Source organism: Podarcis filfolensis, assembly GCF_964270895.1.
Source record: "Podarcis filfolensis genome assembly, chromosome: 6".
NCBI lineage: Eukaryota > Metazoa > Chordata > Lepidosauria > Squamata > Lacertidae > Podarcis > Podarcis filfolensis.
This window is the reverse complement of record NC_139609.1, coordinates 39,759,498-39,777,017: the sequence shown is the minus strand read 5'-3', so window position 1 is coordinate 39,777,017 and position 17,520 is coordinate 39,759,498. Positions and strand designations below refer to the sequence as shown.

Below are 17,520 nucleotides of genomic sequence, written 5' to 3'. Positions count from 1 at the left end.
TTAATTATGACATTTTTAAGTAATTTTAGTGGCTTACATAGTTCCCTGCATCATTTTTATCTTCACAACAACCCTGTGAGGTAGATCAGGCAAAAAATAGGATACAGGTCTCCCTGGCTCTAGTCCAGGGCAGTTGTTAGTGCTTCTGCCTATAGCTTGATCATGCCAGGAAGGTACCTACATGATCATAGAGTTGTGAATCTTCATGCAACAACCCAAGTTGCTTTACAGGCTGTGGGTTTTGGAGTCAGCTGACTGTGCGCTCTTGATACGAATTGAGACCCTGAGTCTATTTTTTTAGAAATTATGAACCTCTTGTGCTTCCATGTCCCTCAGCTGGCACTAAAGGATGCTACACCTTTTGGGATTGGCGTTTCAGTGCAACTTTGACTAAAACTTGCTGCCTCTAACCTTGTGGATACAAAGAGGGCTCTGTTTCATTTTATTAATATTAATGTACGGAAAAGAGACAGATTATAGGATGTGTTCCAATTCATAATATAAATGAAAGTTGGGAGACTTGAAGAGTTGAAATTTTAAAAGTTGGCTGTTCTGCCCCCTCTACAAAACTGTCTGTTATAATGAATGCTTTTCTCTTGTGCCTTTGGAACACCTGTTTTGCTGTAAGGAACAAAATGTTTTGGCATCCAAAAGCATATGTCATACTGTCTTAATTTGCAGCAGTCTTGAGTGACTAAGAATAGGGGTACAGTACAAAAAGGAGAGTAATTATGTTAAATTTGGAAAGAAAAGGAGGAAGAGATAGTGGCCACATCCACCCATAACGCTAAGCCAAACCATGGCATAGGGTGAACATGATGATTCCCAAGGAGAGGATTGAACTTTCTTTGCTCATTCGTGGACTTTTTACCTCAGCCAGCCAGCCAAGCCAAAGTTTGGCTTAGTGTGTCATCTGAACCAGTGTTTGTGGTTAAGGTCTCTTCTCTCTACCTATGATTTGTAGCCAAGGTTTGTCCTGTGGTTACGGAGGAGAGACCTGAGCAACGATCCCAGGTTCAGACAACATGCTAAGAAAAACTTTGGCTTAGCTGCTGTTCCATGCTGTGCTAAGAAGCCCCCAGAGAGGAACAAAGCAGGTGTGAGCTCCTTAGTGGAAGACAGCACGGTCCCAGGAAGCCATACTGTGTCTTGCCTTGACATGAAAAAAGGCCATTGACTGGAAGAGCCAGCACTGATATTGAGACATTGTTTGCTTGGGGAGTTTACTTTGGCAAATAGCTGCTCACACAAACAATCTGTTCCACATGGGCAGTGTAATAGCAGAGGACCAGCTCATGGGAGATCACACCAGCTACTTCTGTGACAAAAAGAAATCTTGCATGCATCCATCTTGCAGAAGTAACCACTCTATACTTGTCTGAGCCGCTCTTCTGGTGTTCTGGAGCTCATGTGTGGATGGTTGTTAGTCCATGTAAAGTCTGAAAAATGACATATCCACTAAATCTGAATTATGAACCTTTGTAGAAGCCAGAATGTTCACTTATGAGGGGAAAGTGTATCTGATTTTTTCTGTCAAATTCTCCATGCATGTCTGGCGGTTTATGGACTTGGGTTTGGTGCTTTGTCTTGAGACATTATCTGAAATGTTTTACTTGCAAAGAAATGATGGTTTAAGAATCACTCCTATAATTTATTTACTTTTCCCGAGAGTGATCTGGCTTGTAAATATAGTTTGGTGGAAAGTATGTAGAATTCCTTAAACATAAATGGTCTTGCAATGTGCGTGTGGCATTTAAGATACTTTTTTCTAGGAGCACTAAATCCAAACCCCTCCATTTGCTTTTCTGTTTAATAGACCAGTTTCTATAGGAAGTTGCAAAACTACAAATATTTTTCTGTAGTAGTTTCTTAATTCCCGCCCCCTTGCCCTTATGAAATAACCAAAGAAGTGGCTGATGGTGCAGTAGGTTTTAAAGAAATTGGATATTTAATATTTGACTTTTTCTTTTCAAAGAAGCATTTGGTGCTGCATTGTTTCATTTGATAGCATTTTGCCCAGTCTGGAGGCATTTTTGGGGGGAGGGGGAATATGCAGTTATAGTTTGGCAGTGCCTAATTATACTTTAGTTGCAAATCTTCAAACTATGCAAAAGTAAAGCCATGTTTGCTACTCAAAGGATGGCAGGCTCAGAACTGGTGATCACATCTTGGAAATTGGTGGGACAAACGTGCAAGGAATGAGTAGCGAACAAGTGGCTCAAGTGTTGCGAAACTGTGGGAACCGTGTCAAGATGGTTGTTGCAAGAGACCCCACGTGTGAAGTAACAGTGACACCACCAACCCCTGTAGCCCAGCCTGTTGGTATGCTGTCTCCTTTTCACGACAGGCGATTTGGAACGGTGAGTATCTTCATACTTTGCAGTTCTTCCACGAGTTGCATTCTTCAGCAAATACACGATTGAAAACTCTGTATAGATCACAATATTTCAAGGCTATAATTGCCCCCCTCAAGGTGCATCTCAGCAAATGTTCCAAAAACAGTCACCGCCACCTCCACCTCCACCATCACTCACCTCCACTGTAGAAATTCACAGACTCTCTTGCTATCACAGAGCAGAAGATTATTTACTACTTCCCTATAGCTGAGCTCCCTTCATTTCCCAGAGCTGTTCCTTCTGCCTCACCTGGACATGATTTGTTTGAAGTGGATGCCCTTATTAGGGAAGGCCTTCCCCTCAGAGGCTCACCTAGCCCTGATAACAGCTGTTTTATATTTGTTGGGCAAAATCCTTATTCTCTCAGGTTTAATGTTCTTTAAAGTATTGTTAGATTCCCTTTTAATAGCCTCATCTTTTGTTGTTGTTAATCTTATAAACCTATTTGTGATGACAGAAGTAGGCGGGATAATCTCTTCTACCTGAATAGCTCATTATACTTGTGACCTATGTAATATAGGTGTATACATGGGGTGTGTGTGTGTGAAATCTGACCCTTCTCACGTATTTGGTTTATAGCCCATCTAAAGGTTTGGGAAAGTTAACAAAATGTTAAAAACCAGACTACTTAATTAGATTCATCTAACCCCATGGTTCCCAATGTGGGGCACACACCCCACAGGGGGGCAATTTGATTCTTAAGGGGGGCAATTGGAGAATGAGTTATTAACAGTGAATGGCCTTTTTGGCTTCCTCCATGTGGATAGGAGTTCACTTTTTGAATAATGAGAATTATATGTCACAGGAAGGGGGCATCAGGATTTTAGAGGTGCTTAGGTGGGCATGGCCAAAAAAAGGTTGGGAACCACTGATCTAACCACTGACAGTCCCCCAACAGAACTGCTTAACCTCACCTACCAAAAACAATGCAAAAGATGGTATTCAGACTTTAGGAGTAGATCCAAACTTAGTCATAATGCTTAGAGGGTAGACCCATTAAAAGAAATGGGGCCTACGTTACTCATGACTGATGTAGGACTGACGTCCTATTGATTTCAGTGGGTCTAATCTAAGCACGATAAAGTCTGGATCCAGCCCTTTATTTAGAAATTTATCCAAAAGGAGGTTTGGCACTTGACACAGCCCTCTGTTTTAAGTTCCAGGGGTAATGTAATGATGTACTAGAGTCCTTGTAGCCTACACTAATACATTTGCTGCTAAAAATGCATCTTACAAATATGGCTTTAACAAATCTTTAATTTTTATCACATTAAAGTGTTTTGTTTAAACAAAAGCCCTTCTCAGTTTTGAGTAATTAAAATAAACTAATGCTACTCAAAGTATGCAGGAGGTCTTGAAATGTAAGCAAAGCTGTGCTCGTATTCCATCTGTTGCTACTGTGCTTTTTAGGCGTGGAATATTTTCAGAGATCTCTCTCCTGCCCTGTGGTGTGGTTTTTTCACTGCTGCTGCTTCTGTTCCTTCTCAACTACTACCGTGAGATACTTGGGGACATGGCTCTTAGAAACATGGGTTTGTATTGTGGGCCCTGTTGCCCCACAGTTAGACAGAATGAGATAGCAGACCACTGCTTTGGGGAGTCATGAAAGGGACAGCAAATTGCTATTTAATTGTCCGTTCATTATTATGACAATTTTTACTGTCAGGGATGGGGAAAGCTGCATGTGGGGTTTTCTGCCTCAGGTGCCAAAATAGATTGGCTGGTTGGCCTTGGGTACTATGAACATGCCTCCTGGCTAGGAAAGAAGCATTTGTTGCTTCATTTAGGGCTGTAAAATACTGGTATATTGGGGATGGCCCTGGCTGAGGTGATTTCAGTTTTTGTACTCTGATTCCAAATGCATTTTAAGTCCAGATGCCTCTGGAGAATAATGAAACAATATTCAGATGAAAGGAGAGAAGGTGTAATCTCGGCCCCAGTGCCATTCTTCTGACTTAATCACCTTAACCTCAAGGAACTCCGTGGTGGACCCAAATAAGTTGCTTGCTAGAGATGGAGTTTGTTGAGACTTTGGCCTCTTCATGCAATATGATTGCTTTCCGGCCTGGACTGAGAAGTTCAAGGGAGCCAGGGTGAGGCAGCTGGTTTGGGATGTCATGTCAGGCAGCAAATTTGTACGCCATCCAGTTTATTGCATTTTTACTGACGGGAGGAGGAAGAGGCATCAATAACTTCTTGACTTTGTGCCCATGTTGCTGTAGCCCTGAGATAGTCTTCTGGATCAACATGTTGGACGTTTCCTAGTACCAGGACCTTACATATATGATTAGTTAGAAGATATCTAACTACTTTAATTGAATTGCACTATCACTTTGTTCTAAGCTGTTAGTGGCAGTGTGGCTTTGCGGTTGATTATTTTCTTCCATCTTTACCCTCACTTTATCTTGGACATATCACATTCTTGCTTATCCATTAAATTAAATCACCTTGTCCCATATATGTATGTAACCACTCTTTTACAGCTATTTTCACCTTTTGTATCCTACTTTGGACAAACTCATGTGCCTTTCTAAGGTGGCAAAATGCCTTACTGCGTTCGCCACCTCAATTTCATGTTGGGGAATTGCATATTTGAAATTACTCCTGTGTGAAAAGCAAATGTCAGAATTTATCATGGCTCCTTAAAAACCTGGAAGAGTATTGGATCCTTTGACTATTGCATAGGCCTGAGCTAAGTCCCACTCCTTTGACAATCTGTTGTAGCCACTTTTAGGAGCAACAGGAACACTTTAGAAGAATTCATTTCAGTACTGAAGCTATGAAAATAGCAAACCTCTTGTGGACTGAGATTGCAAAAGCATATTGCCCTTGGATTCTGGGACCGAAGAAGCATCCAGTCGGGAGATGAGTTATGGGAATTCATGACAGAAGCTGGAGAAGTGCTTAATACAGTTGTTTATAATCTGAAACTTCAAGCTTCAAAACATGCTTTTATTTCCTAGGAAAATGAAATTCATGAAGTTCAGTTGACTAAGAAGGATGGACAGAGTCTTGGTATAACAATTGTGGGCTATTCAGGAGTTTCTGATACAGGTGAGTTATATGACATTTTCTCTTTTGCTACAGAAAGCCCACAAAATGGACTCTTTGCTGGAATCTGTAAAATTTCAACGCATTCTAAATGCAGAATTAACAAGTAACAGTGTTCTTTTTCTTTTCTTTAAGCAGACTCTTCAGGGATTTTTGTAAAAAACATAATACCTGACAGTGCTGCGGAACACAGCGGTCAAATAAAAGTCCATGACAGAATTATTGCTGTAAGTTTAAGTCTTATTTTTGCAGGCTGTAGAATCATACTTTGCAAAACATTACTGGTGTAAAATCTGAGAATGTTAGGCATAAAATAATCTGTTCCAGATTATTTGCTGGCTGAGAATCCCCTTCACATGCCGTCCATCAAATGCGAGTGACTTTTCCCTTATGTAAAGCTTCCCTGCCAGCAAAGTACATTCAAGACCTATGTAGTCTGTGCTGTCCACATGACTGCATCAGTCACATGCAGCTCCCTCCCACCACTCCCTGGTGGCTGCAGCTGCATATAAATGGCATGACCACTGACCGCAAGTTCACCTCTGCAGAAAATGCAGTGTGTGTGATAGCATAGGATAATGGCTTGGATCCTCACGTTCCTTCTGTGAAAGGAACAGAACTCATATTTATAGAAAGGTACCTTTTTTTGCCTCCCCCTTTCCACTGCCGTTTCCTGAAAGTCTATTCTGGGGGTTGAAGGACTCTGGGAAATGCTATAGAGTATGGTGTAGAGGAATGCAGATACATGGGAAGCTGACAGATGTCAACTTCTCCCTTGTCTGTGTACAGTGGTAACTCAAGTTAAGTACTTAATTCGTTCTGGAGGTCCGTTCTTAACCTGAAACTGTTCTTAATCTGAAGCACCACTTTAGCTAATGGGGACTCCTGCTGCCGCTGCGCTGCCGCAGCACAATTTCTGTTCTCATCCTGAAGCAAAGTTGTTAACCCAAGGAGCGTATGTAACATGAAGAGTATGTAACCTGAGGTACCACTGCACTTTTATTTAAAAAATCCAGAACTCTTAGTTGCAAGGATCCCATATAATCTGAGAATGTGTTCACTCATGCACACAGTCTCGCAACTGACCAATTGTTGTGTTGTGTTATGTTGTGAACTGCCCTGTGATGAAGGGTGGTAAATAAATTTAATAAATAAGCAAATAAATTGCTTTTTCGTGTCTGGGTTGATAGGGAGCCCTGTTGAACTTAAGTAATGTTATTTAATATGAGCAACCAGGCTCATCTTCGGATTTAGAAATGCCCTGTAATTAGCCTTAACTGGTGTTATCATTCAAGCAACTTGCTTTCTGACATGGATTTCCATTTAGAAACCAATTTTATGTGTCATACATGTCTATGTATTAGGTTGATGGGATCAACATTCAGAATTATACCAATCAAGAGGTGGTGGAGGCATTGCGAAATACAGGCCCGATTGTACACTTGGCGTTGCTTCGAAAGAAACCGTTGTTTCCTGCTTTCTCTTCAGAAAAAGGCTTAGGCAGAGGTAAAGCTCTTCTTTAACTATACCTAATGTTCTTCTAAGCCAATGAAAATCCCTTGGCATTTATTTCACCGAATACCTTGGCATTTTTGTACTGGTGGTACAGTCTTATTTATTTACATGACTGGTCATTCCTGCAGAACCAGTTCATCCTGGTCATTTTCTTCCACTCTTCTGAGTACATGCTTAAAGGTTTTATGTGGGACTTCACTTGAGGGTAACCACGGTTACTACAGATTGCAGTAGTAACTCAGATCATATTATGCCACACACACACACAACTTTATTTTTTCATATAGAACAAACAAACAAACAAAAAGAAACATCAATAACGATCCATTTTATATTGAGGTGTTATACCTGTGCTTGGAGGTGGTGATAGGCTGGATTGGGGCCAATAACCTGAAGCTAAATCCTGAAAAGAAAGGGGTGTTTTGTGTCCCAAGTTCTTGTGTCCAGGAGGTGTGGAGGCAGCCTGCCTTTGAAGGAGCCAAGTTTGCAGCTTGGGGGATGCTCCTGGATTTAACTCTGTCATTGGAGGCTCAGGTGCCCTTGGGGGCTAGGAGTATTTAAAGCCCTAAACAACTCGGCGCCCTACAAACCTGAAAGTCTCATTCTCTACAGAGCCCCTCAGGTGCTAAGATTGGCTGTGTGGTGGGCCCTCTTGGTATTTGCTCTGCCCTCAGAAGCTCAGGTGGTGGGGTTCAGGAGAGGGCGTTCTGTGTGGCAGAACTTGTTCCCCACAAAGGTTAATCTGGTAGCTTTATTGTATAACTTCCGGCAAATGCTGAAGACACAACTCTTTACTTTGTCTTTTGACACTGGAAGTTTTTGGGTTTTTAGGAGCTACCTTCTTTTGTGATTGTAAGTTATTTTAAACTCTTTTAAATAGTGTGTTTTAACATTGTAACTTGCTCTGGTACCTTGGAGTGAAGGGTAGGTAATAAACAACAAAAGCAACATACTCCAGTACTGAGAACATCATTGGTAATCTGTTAGTTTTGGGGCCTTTCAGAAATTAACACATAAACAGCAGAGCTCTCAAAATGCTATAATGTGGTCCAACTAACTATATTTACTGTGCTAAATATAAGGTACTGATTACTGTGGAACCATTTATCTTCCTACAACAATGTTATTTTTTTCTTTTCAATCATAAGCATTCTAATAATTTCTAATAAATTCTGGAATAAATAATTTCTAATAAATTCTACTCTTTTAAGAACTTCTTGGGGTGAACAAGCCCATTTCTTTACTATTTTGGTAGGTAGAGTAGAGAGAGCTTGATATCTAAAAGGTTATATAAGTACACTTCTTGCATACGATCCTTGGATTGCGCAGTTGACTGGAAACTTTTGGAACAGTTGCAGAGCAGCCAAATATGCCAACCTTATCCTTGGCTGGTGTCGTGGAGACTGAGACTACCATAGATAGTGATAACGAGGAACTTCTAAAGCCAAAAGACAACTCTGAAAACGAGAGGAAGCAAAAACGACATGCAGTTGGTAAGTGATATATCTTTGGAGGAGACTTTTGCTACACTAACCTTCTGTTTGCCAACCATATCATATATGGTCTTTAAATAGTAGTAGGACAAATGAGTGTCAATAGAGGGGGATATTGAGCAATTAATTTTAGCAGCAGCCTAATTTGGCCTAATAACAGCAGGATATTTTTTGTTGTTGCACATTAAAAACTGGGTCTATTGTTTTTGAAGCTTTGTATCTGTACACGAGACGCATTATGCTGCAGTTATAGAATTGCTGGAACCCTTGTTTTCTGCTGCAGCTGACAAGTTGTGATGACTTCGTCAGTTTTCACCATTTTGGGGCATTCACAGGCTAATTGGAATGATTTTAAAAGAAAATAAGTGGTCTGTGGCATGCGATTCTACATCTGTAGGCTTGTCATTTCGTAAAATTTTATTTTATTACAGAAAGGTAAAAACCATTTAGGATACAGGAATGTAAAAGTGTTTTCACACTGGTAAATATATTCACTTACCTTTCGTGCTTGAGAGCTAAAAGCAGTCATTTCATTTCAAACATGGTTGATACTAAAACACTGTCTATAAAAGTTCACCCTGGAGCAGAATTTAATGGCCAAATTAAATTCCAAAAATAGGTACTTATATTGGAAATGCTGACAGGCACTTAATTATAATAGCACTAAAGTAAAACGCCCCTAATTTAATGCCCTGTCTAAACTCTAGAAACGCCTTTCAAACTTAATGTAAAAAGTGTGTTTTATAAAATGTGTTTTTTCTCTAGGTCTGATTGTGCTAAGCTTTAATTCAAATTCCTGAATAGATTTAAACAGTGGTGTGCCCTAACAGCTACAATGATGTTGGTACAGTCAGTGAAATATAATTTAATATGATGTTTGCATGAAACCCTTTATTGGGTTCTAGCCGAGTACCTGAGCATCAGTATGATTCATTGGTTAGAATGATAGAATTGTAGATTGGGAGGGACTCTGAGGATCATCTAGTCCAACCCCCTGCAATGCAGGATCCCTGTCCACAGCTGTCCCTGGATGGGCTCGAACCACCAACCTTCTGGTTAACAGTCAGATGCACTGACCCATTGTGCCACAGACTGCACTTTGCCTCTGATCCTGTAGGTCTAAAATCCATTTGAAGCCATCCAACTGGTGGCAATTACTACACCCTGTGGGATCAAATTTCAAAGTTTAAGTATGTGCTGTGTGAAGAAATACTTCAATTTGTCTGTCCTGAATCTTCCACCGTTCAGCTTCTCTGAATGACCCCAAGATCTGGTCCAGAAAAGTTATCTGACCCCATAGTGGACTGCACCATTATTTCAGAGCATCTGGTTGGGGAGTCTTGACAGGTGTTCCAATGGTTTAACTCCTGTCTGGCCATATTCAGAATGTGGTTGAAAGAGACGCTAGTTCAACTCCATGTGCATTGACTTACGGTGTCATAAGGCTTGGTGTTACAGACAATGCTTTATTAAGAGCTACATGAAGCCACATAAGTGTAGATAGGAGTGCAATTTAAGGATGCTTACCTAGAGAGACTTTGCAACCGTATGTCTTCAGTTATATGTTTCCATATTTCAGAGCGTTGTGTACACAAAGCTTCAATGGCAGCTAGCTTACAATTCATTTAATAAAACTGCACACATGTTCTTCCAAAAGTTTACATAGGGCTGTGTAGGAAAGATAACACTGCCTTCAAAGGAACTTGCTTTCATAAAAATGAATCCCATGCAAGATTCTTGATACTGAATCTTGATATAGTTCAGTAAAAGAAATAATCTTAAGTTTCACTGTGGCCTTGCAGAGATCTTTTGTTTATTTATCTTGGACATTCAGGGTCATGCAAAAGGCACAATGGAGTCTTAGAAACTCAGTGCATCTGAATAAATTCTTACCAGGTAGCAAAGGTAAAACTAGCCTGTGTCATTTGGGAGTCCTCCAAAATGACACTTTGCTCAAATGTTTGAAGGATTATCAGTGAAGATGAAATGCATGCAATCCAATCCCTATGTGTGTTTTTGCCTGGAAGTGAGTTCTGTGGGATTTACTTTCAAATACATGACTTCTACCTTGATATCTTAGGATGTCATTAAACACTATACACTGACATGCTGTAGTGGTTCTCTGTTTCTAATGAAAGCAAAACCCATTCTCTTAAGTTAAAGACTCAAGACAAGACTGGCTGATTTTCTGTTTAAACAGATCTTTCCTGCAGTAGTTCTATTTAATGTGACATTGTATGTTTTAAAAACATAAATAACAAAATAATGCATGTGGTTTTAGATGGAAAAGCATTAAAGTAAGTGCAGTATGCATTAGGATTTCAGGAACATGGAGTGCTGCTCATATGTAATGTCCTGTTACTTGTCCCAAATGGTAACAAAATAAGCCATAAAATAAAATAGCTTGCGGTAAACTTATCCTCCTGTTGGTGCCACTGTTACTTGAACTTTTCTGTCTGCCTGTGGGAGTTTTTGACTTCTGCAACTTAAATATTACTTAGGGAAGGAACTTTTTATAAGTACGCTGAGCTTCTGGCTGGGGTCAAATGCAGGGCAGCCAGCCATTTTTATGTTGTCTAGCCATGTCAAATTGTCTTACATGGCTGTAATACCGCTCTGGTTGCATAAGTAAGAAAGCTGAAAAGATATAAATGTCAAGATAGCCAAGTTCCCATGGAAGGCTGGTTCAGAACTGAAGCTGAAGTTCACATGGCTCACTGGCCATGCAACGCTTTTAGAATTAGAATTCTGCTGGATGAGGCCAAAGGCCTGCCTAGTCCATCACCCTATTCTCGCTCTGGTCAGTCAGATTCCTATGACAAGCTTGCCAGCAGGACCTGAATAGAGCCCTGCTCTCCCCTTTTAGGATTCTCTGCAACTGGTATTCAGAGGGACTTCCTTTTACAGTGGAGGTAGAACACATCAGTTGCTAGCCTCTTCCATGAATTTGTCTAGTCCTTTTTTTAAAGCCATCCAAGTTGCTGGTCATCACTCTTGTAGTAGCAAATTCTATACTTTTAACAATGTGCTGTGTGAAGAGGTTTCATTTTGTGTGTCCTGAATTTCACAGCATTCTGCTTCATTGGATGGCACAGCTTCTAGCTTTATGAGAGAGAGAGAGAAATGTTTATCTGCCTATTTTCTCTGTACCATGCATAACCTTATGCACCTTCATCATGTTCCCCTTATGTACCTTCCCCCTCCCGAAAGTCTCCTTTCCTCAAAATGGATTTGCTCCAACCTCTTGATAACACTGGGAAACAATTTTTTTGTAGCACTGATACCTGCAGTTGTTCTAACCTAATTTTGACGTGCTGATTTCATATCTGAAGTTGGTTTTGTTCTTGAAGAAGCCATGGTCTGATCTGAAAAATACAAATATTTAGGTTACAAAACTATAAAAATAAAAATTAAGTTTGCAAAACAATAATTACCATGTGGTTAGGGTAGATCAACATGTCAGTATCCACTTATCCCCAGTGTAATTATGACATATTGGCAAAAGTCGGAAGTTGAAAGATAACTATAGCACATACATGAAAATCAATTTCAGATTTGAAATCAGCATTGAAAGAACATATAAGAATAGTTGAAAAATATCATGCAACAGAAAATGAAAAAAAAAATTGTTCCCCAGTGTAATTCTTGTTGCTCTTTTCTGCACGTTTCCCATCAATGCAATATCCTTTTTGAGTTGAGGCAACCAGAACCGTATGTTGCTACGTCTGCCAAATGTATAAAGTTCGTGAGTGCATTCTGTTGATGTAGTCCTTGATGAGGAGTTGCTGCAAGTGAATGATGGCCCAGTCAGCTTTTATAAATGTCATCTGGTCCTTCTAAGTTAATTGAACTGAACTTTGCAGCCAAGAATGATCAATTGATGCAGCGAAACAATGCAGCGCCCATGTCTCATTGACACAACAATTGCTGTCCTTACTTTTGAAACAAAACAAACAGCATTGGATAATGCTTTGTTCTCCTGCAATGTTCTGCTCTACAGGGCAGAATTCTACAGTTTTCCTGTATGCAGGGTTAGCAGTGGCCAGCTTACTGGCTTACCAAAACTGCATGTCGCAGCTGCTTACACAGATTGGGGAGGGCCAAGACTGCAGGGAGCTTGGCAGGAGCAGGAATGCCAGTGGAGCCAATCCAGTACTCCTGCTGCTGTTTTTGCAGCTGGAAAGCTCCCTGCTGCCTTCTCCCTCCCCCCCTCGGCATCAGTGCACAGCGTTGGGAAGCTAGGAGTGCACTGCCCCCTCCCCACTACTGTCCCAGGGTAACACTCTTCTTGTACATGGATGTAGGTATAGATATGTTGGTGCTTTATTAATGTGCAATGGGGGGGATGCATTTCTCAAGATCTGGTCTTAAATTTTAATTGTTGCATCTAGGGAAAGCTCCAGAATTGCCAGAAAACAAATTAAAATCCAAGTGGGAAAAACTCCTGGGACCTGACTTTGAAGTTACGGTATGCTGTTCATATACGTTTGTTTCTGTGATATATATTTAGTGTAAGTTTAATATTCTTTACAAATTAACGAGGGTGATTATCTTCTGCATTTCTAGCTACAACTTAAAAAACAAAACAAAACCCCAAACACTGAAGGTAGTAAACAAAACGCAACATTTAGAATGTTGAGTAAAATGTTATTACCAAAGACGAGAATGGTGTGAAATATACCATTAGAAGATGCAACAGCAGCAATCAAAGTTCAAAGAGTGATACCGGAAGATGTTCGCTAGTAAAGGAAAGGCTTTGTTTCAGTGATGTAGTCAAGGGGGACTGTAAGAGAATGCACCTCTGGGAATATTTTTCACAGCAGGAGTGATGGCATTGTCTGCCAAAGTGCCAGGGAGTTTGATGGTGCCAGATGATCTTCCTTTAGAAGGGTATTGCTGTCTTGGCACCACAATTTAAAAGGTCCACGTCCTTTCTGCCACCACCCTTCCATAATTCCCCCAATCGCGGCTGTCAGGCAGATTCGTACGTGTGGAGGCAATTCTTAAAATATTGCAGTCCAAGGCCATATAGAGTTTTAAATGTCAAAAGCACTTCAAATTGAACTGAGATGCAAATTGATTGCCAGTGCAGGCGATAAAGAATTGGAGTTGTCTTAACCCCATCTGATCAATTCAAACTATTTCTTAGTGCTGCTAGCTATTCACTAGATATTTCTCCTTTTATTTCAATGATCAACTAAGAGCTTTCTCTTCCAATAAATAATGCTCTATAGTTGATTGGACTTTTTGAAAGCAATTAAGGTGACCCCATAATACTCAGGTTTTGTCTGCCCTTTTTAAATACAGTATATATATATGAAACTAGTCAATTATTTTCCTAACCCCATGACTGAAGTCAGACAGTAGTTTTACAGGGAGTTGTAAGTAGCTTTTTGAAACCATACCTGATGAGGAAGTAGCATCATTAATTTAATTATCAGTATTATATCTGCCTTACAAATATTCTGGGCACTTTACAGATTATTAAAACAATGCACAATGTTAAAGTGCTGTTATTATCTAAATTTCTGAAGTAAAATAGTCTTGTCTGAAAATGAGCAGCAAGAGGTCCCAGCAGACATCTCTCTTCAGAGGCTGTTCCAGATTTTGGTGACACAGCTGAAAAGGCCCTGTCCCACTTGTGTTTCTGATGGTGGTGGGGGGGTAGGGTCTGATGAGCAAAGTGTACAGTACAACACACCGTGATACCTCTCATTTAATCTCCGCACATTTAGGCTCTAATGCAATTTAATCTCTATGCAAGCAATCTCTCAAGTAAAATTGTGTGTGAATTCAGTTTCAACCACCGCTGGCAATGCATTGACATTCCAGAATTACTGCTGGTATGATTGTTTGTTTCAAGGAGGTTTAAAAGAAATAGTTATGATATCCTTATTTTACATGGGGTCCCTGGTCGTCCCTCATCCAAGGTGCTGACTAGATCCACACCTGTTTTGTGTTAGCCGTGCTGCACCTTCAGATGTGCCCAGACCATGAAAAAGACCTGTAGGGTCATATTCTTATGTTTATAGGAGCAGCACAACTGTATCCATACACCACTGTCCTAGTAACGTACATGTAGAATGATCAGCATTCTCGCTCCTCTCCACAAAGGGGCATTGCTGTGATTTATCTATTTTACATCTGTTGTACACTTACTTTGTTTAGCTCACTGACTTTGAAATAAATATAATGCTTTAATGAGTACCCATGGAATCTCTCCTTTTAAATCTTTAGGTTTCAACTGTGGACATGCCAATCACAGATGATGCTGAGCTGCAGAAATATTCAAAGGTATTGAGTCGTCCCTTTTTCTATTTCTGTAACATGCTAGGAGTGTAAATAGATATAGGTATGAATCACCCACTTAGAACTTACTATATTTGAAATTTTGGGCAAATTCCGGGTTTATATCTCTCTTTATGTGCTGGACGTGAATTTGTCCCAAGAAGCTATTCTGTCCTTCTTTTGTCAAATGATAGTCTGTGCAGAATTAAATATATTGGTTAGATGTCAAGTGCTGTATTTAGCAGCTTTGCTCTTTGAAATGCTTTGTGCCAATGTCTTGGCTTATTGATTGCTAGGACAGGAGTTGTTGAATAATGCGAGCCAGAAACATTTTTTGGGGAATCAAACCTTCACCTTGACTACCAACTGGGAGCAACACAGGCTGTAGTGTAGACTTTACTGTAAGAAGCTACACAAAGTTAGTATGCAATCTGCAAAAGGACAGACCAATGCCAACTTGCTTTGCTGGATTTCATTTGACCAACTACATCTCATCAGCCTAAATAAACATATAACTTCCCTGATCATCTGAGATTTTTAGGTGATGGGCATTGGCTTCTGCTTTTGATTTTCTGCCACTTTGCCATCTTGTCCAAACCTGGAGCTGTGGGAAACATTTATTATGATTATTTGAAACAAACCTCCTTCAGAAACCAGAGTTGGATTGTTTGAATCTCACAGTATTAACCACATTTTGTCAACTCCTCCTTCTGGCTGCATGGGAGGTGGAGAGGGGAAGGTCGAGCATGCAAACACAGGTGGAGGTTCATGTTTCACTGAACCATAGTTTAATGTGATGTCTGAATGCAGCCATTAGACATTAAGCAATAAAACTGCTGAAGCTATAGATAACACTGCTGAGGTGTAGTCTATGACCCTTGTTTTGAGATATTTAAGTTCTCCAAATCTATCAATTGACTTCTGTCATCTAGCATGCTCCCAAGAGGCCCTCTCCCTAGAGGTCCAAGTCGCTGGAAAAGCTGATAAAATACCATACATTTTGTTTTTTTAACAGCTGCTACTTACTCACACATTACTTTGTTTTCAACAGCTCCTACCTATTCACACAATGAGACTGGGGGTGGAACTGGATACATTTGAAGGACATCATTATATATCTTCAATAGCTCCTGATGGTCCGATTGCCAAACTCGGTTTATTGCAGTTGGAGGATGAACTTCTAGAGGTAAAGTTTGTAGACAATATGTTGTATGTAGCCATGATATTTAGTCACCTTCCAGTGTTTTACTAGTGTTCATGTGGATGAGACTCATCAGAGTATCTTTCTACATAGCTACGAAGAGTATTAACATAAAGCTATGAGGGGAGGGCAGGAAAGTGTGTGCTTAACTCTGGAAGTCTTAGGCCTTTGGGTTTTCCGTAGGAGATGTAAGCAGTTCCTCCTTTAAATCATTTAATTCACTATGTCACAAGCTCATGCCCATCAATGCAGTTTGTTTTTCCTTTTGCAACATTCATGATAGGAAATGCTGAGTACCAAAGGTTTAAAGGACATTGGGGGGGGGGGGAGAGAAATATATTGACAATCAACCAAAACTGTAGTATGGAAGTAATAAAGCCTTGCTATGATTTAATTGTTAGTGAATTATTGTTATATAAGCCTGGATTCTGTCTATACATTACTTATCCAAATCCACAACTATGTCCAGAGCTTGTGAAACATTTCTTTCATCCCACTCCTCCAGTTTTGAGGTTTTTCAAAAAAAAAAATAAACTGGTCTCTTGGTTAAAATATACCCCCTGTTAGCCTAGAGCACATGTTAAAAATTAACCAGGTTATGCACTCCATTAAATAAAAGCTGTAATGGGCAGAAAAAAGTAACAAACTCACAATGAAAACAGCGCTGCCAAACCACTGATATAACAATCTAGAGACAGGCCGTTGGAATTAATAAGATATGCAAGAGAATGCCCATTGACTGAATAGGAGTCAGTCTATAACTACCATTCCTCCTCTTTGCTGTCCTTCTCAAGACCATCGTTTTGTTTGGAAATTGGCTACTTAGTAATAAGGAAGGAAGAAAATGTGTAGAATGAATATGATTCAGAATTATGACATACAGAGAAGGGGCACTGCAATCCTATTCAGATGTGTTTCATCCTGTGAGGAAGTTGTATATGAGTCTTAACTTTAAAAAGAGGATTGGCGACTTCCGGTTCCGGTCGCGGTCGGAGAGGGAGCGCGGAAAGCTACGTTAAGAGCTTTCCGAGTAACTTGGAGATTCGGGGGAGTCGCAAGGGCACTGCGCCCCCCAAAAAAGCGGAAACCCAGGGGGGGAGCCCCTGGTGGAAGGATTCCCGGCAGCGCGGGAGCGGCGACTCATTGCTGTGGCCCCCTGTATGGGGAGGAAGCGCAGGGAGGAGCTGCGGGCGCAAATAGGGAGAACTCCGTCTCCGAGCTACGATGCCTCAAGCTCCCACCGAGTAAAGCGACGAACCGTCAAGTTTTAAAAACGGAATCCCCATCGTTGTTGTTCCTGGGCAATATCAAAGATTCCTACAGATGGGTGAGTCCGGGCTGCAATAGATTTCGTGTATGGACCCCACCCGAAGGAGAGCAGAAAATGGCGCAGGCTGTGAAATCGTCGGTAGTCAGGAAGGGGGGCAGCCCGTAGTAGCCCTCTACATTTCATAACAGCCGTGCTGTGTATGCACGAAACGATGAGAGTCTTTTTTTGGACAAGTGAAGTGAAATTCGTAGACATAGACTGGTTTAAAAGTTAATCTTATACACAGAACGCTTCAAAAGGTTTAGT

At 40.6% G+C, this 17,520-nt stretch overlaps 1 protein-coding gene across 23 annotated transcripts in view; it reads left to right on the top strand.

The window, feature by feature from the left end:
• The window catches only part of PATJ (PATJ crumbs cell polarity complex component), a 157,515-nt gene that overhangs the window by 8,016 nt on the left and 131,979 nt on the right, over positions 1–17,520 (top strand). For 12 of the 23 annotated variants that reach the window (XM_083621240.1, XM_083621235.1, XM_083621236.1 and 9 more), the window contains exons 8-15: positions 2,139–2,360; positions 5,360–5,450; positions 5,583–5,674; positions 6,812–6,953; positions 8,315–8,455; positions 12,847–12,923; positions 14,693–14,749; positions 15,795–15,929. In XM_083621240.1, the coding sequence (XP_083477366.1) occupies positions 2,139–2,360; positions 5,360–5,450; positions 5,583–5,674; positions 6,812–6,953; positions 8,315–8,455; positions 12,847–12,923; positions 14,693–14,749; positions 15,795–15,929 (957 nt within the window). The remainder of the gene's footprint in view (positions 1–2,138; positions 2,361–5,359; positions 5,451–5,582; positions 5,675–6,811; positions 6,954–8,314; positions 8,456–12,846; positions 12,924–14,692; positions 14,750–15,794; positions 15,930–17,520) is intronic. The other 11 variants (XM_083621228.1, XM_083621239.1, XM_083621247.1 and 8 more) reach the window with 1 other exon arrangement.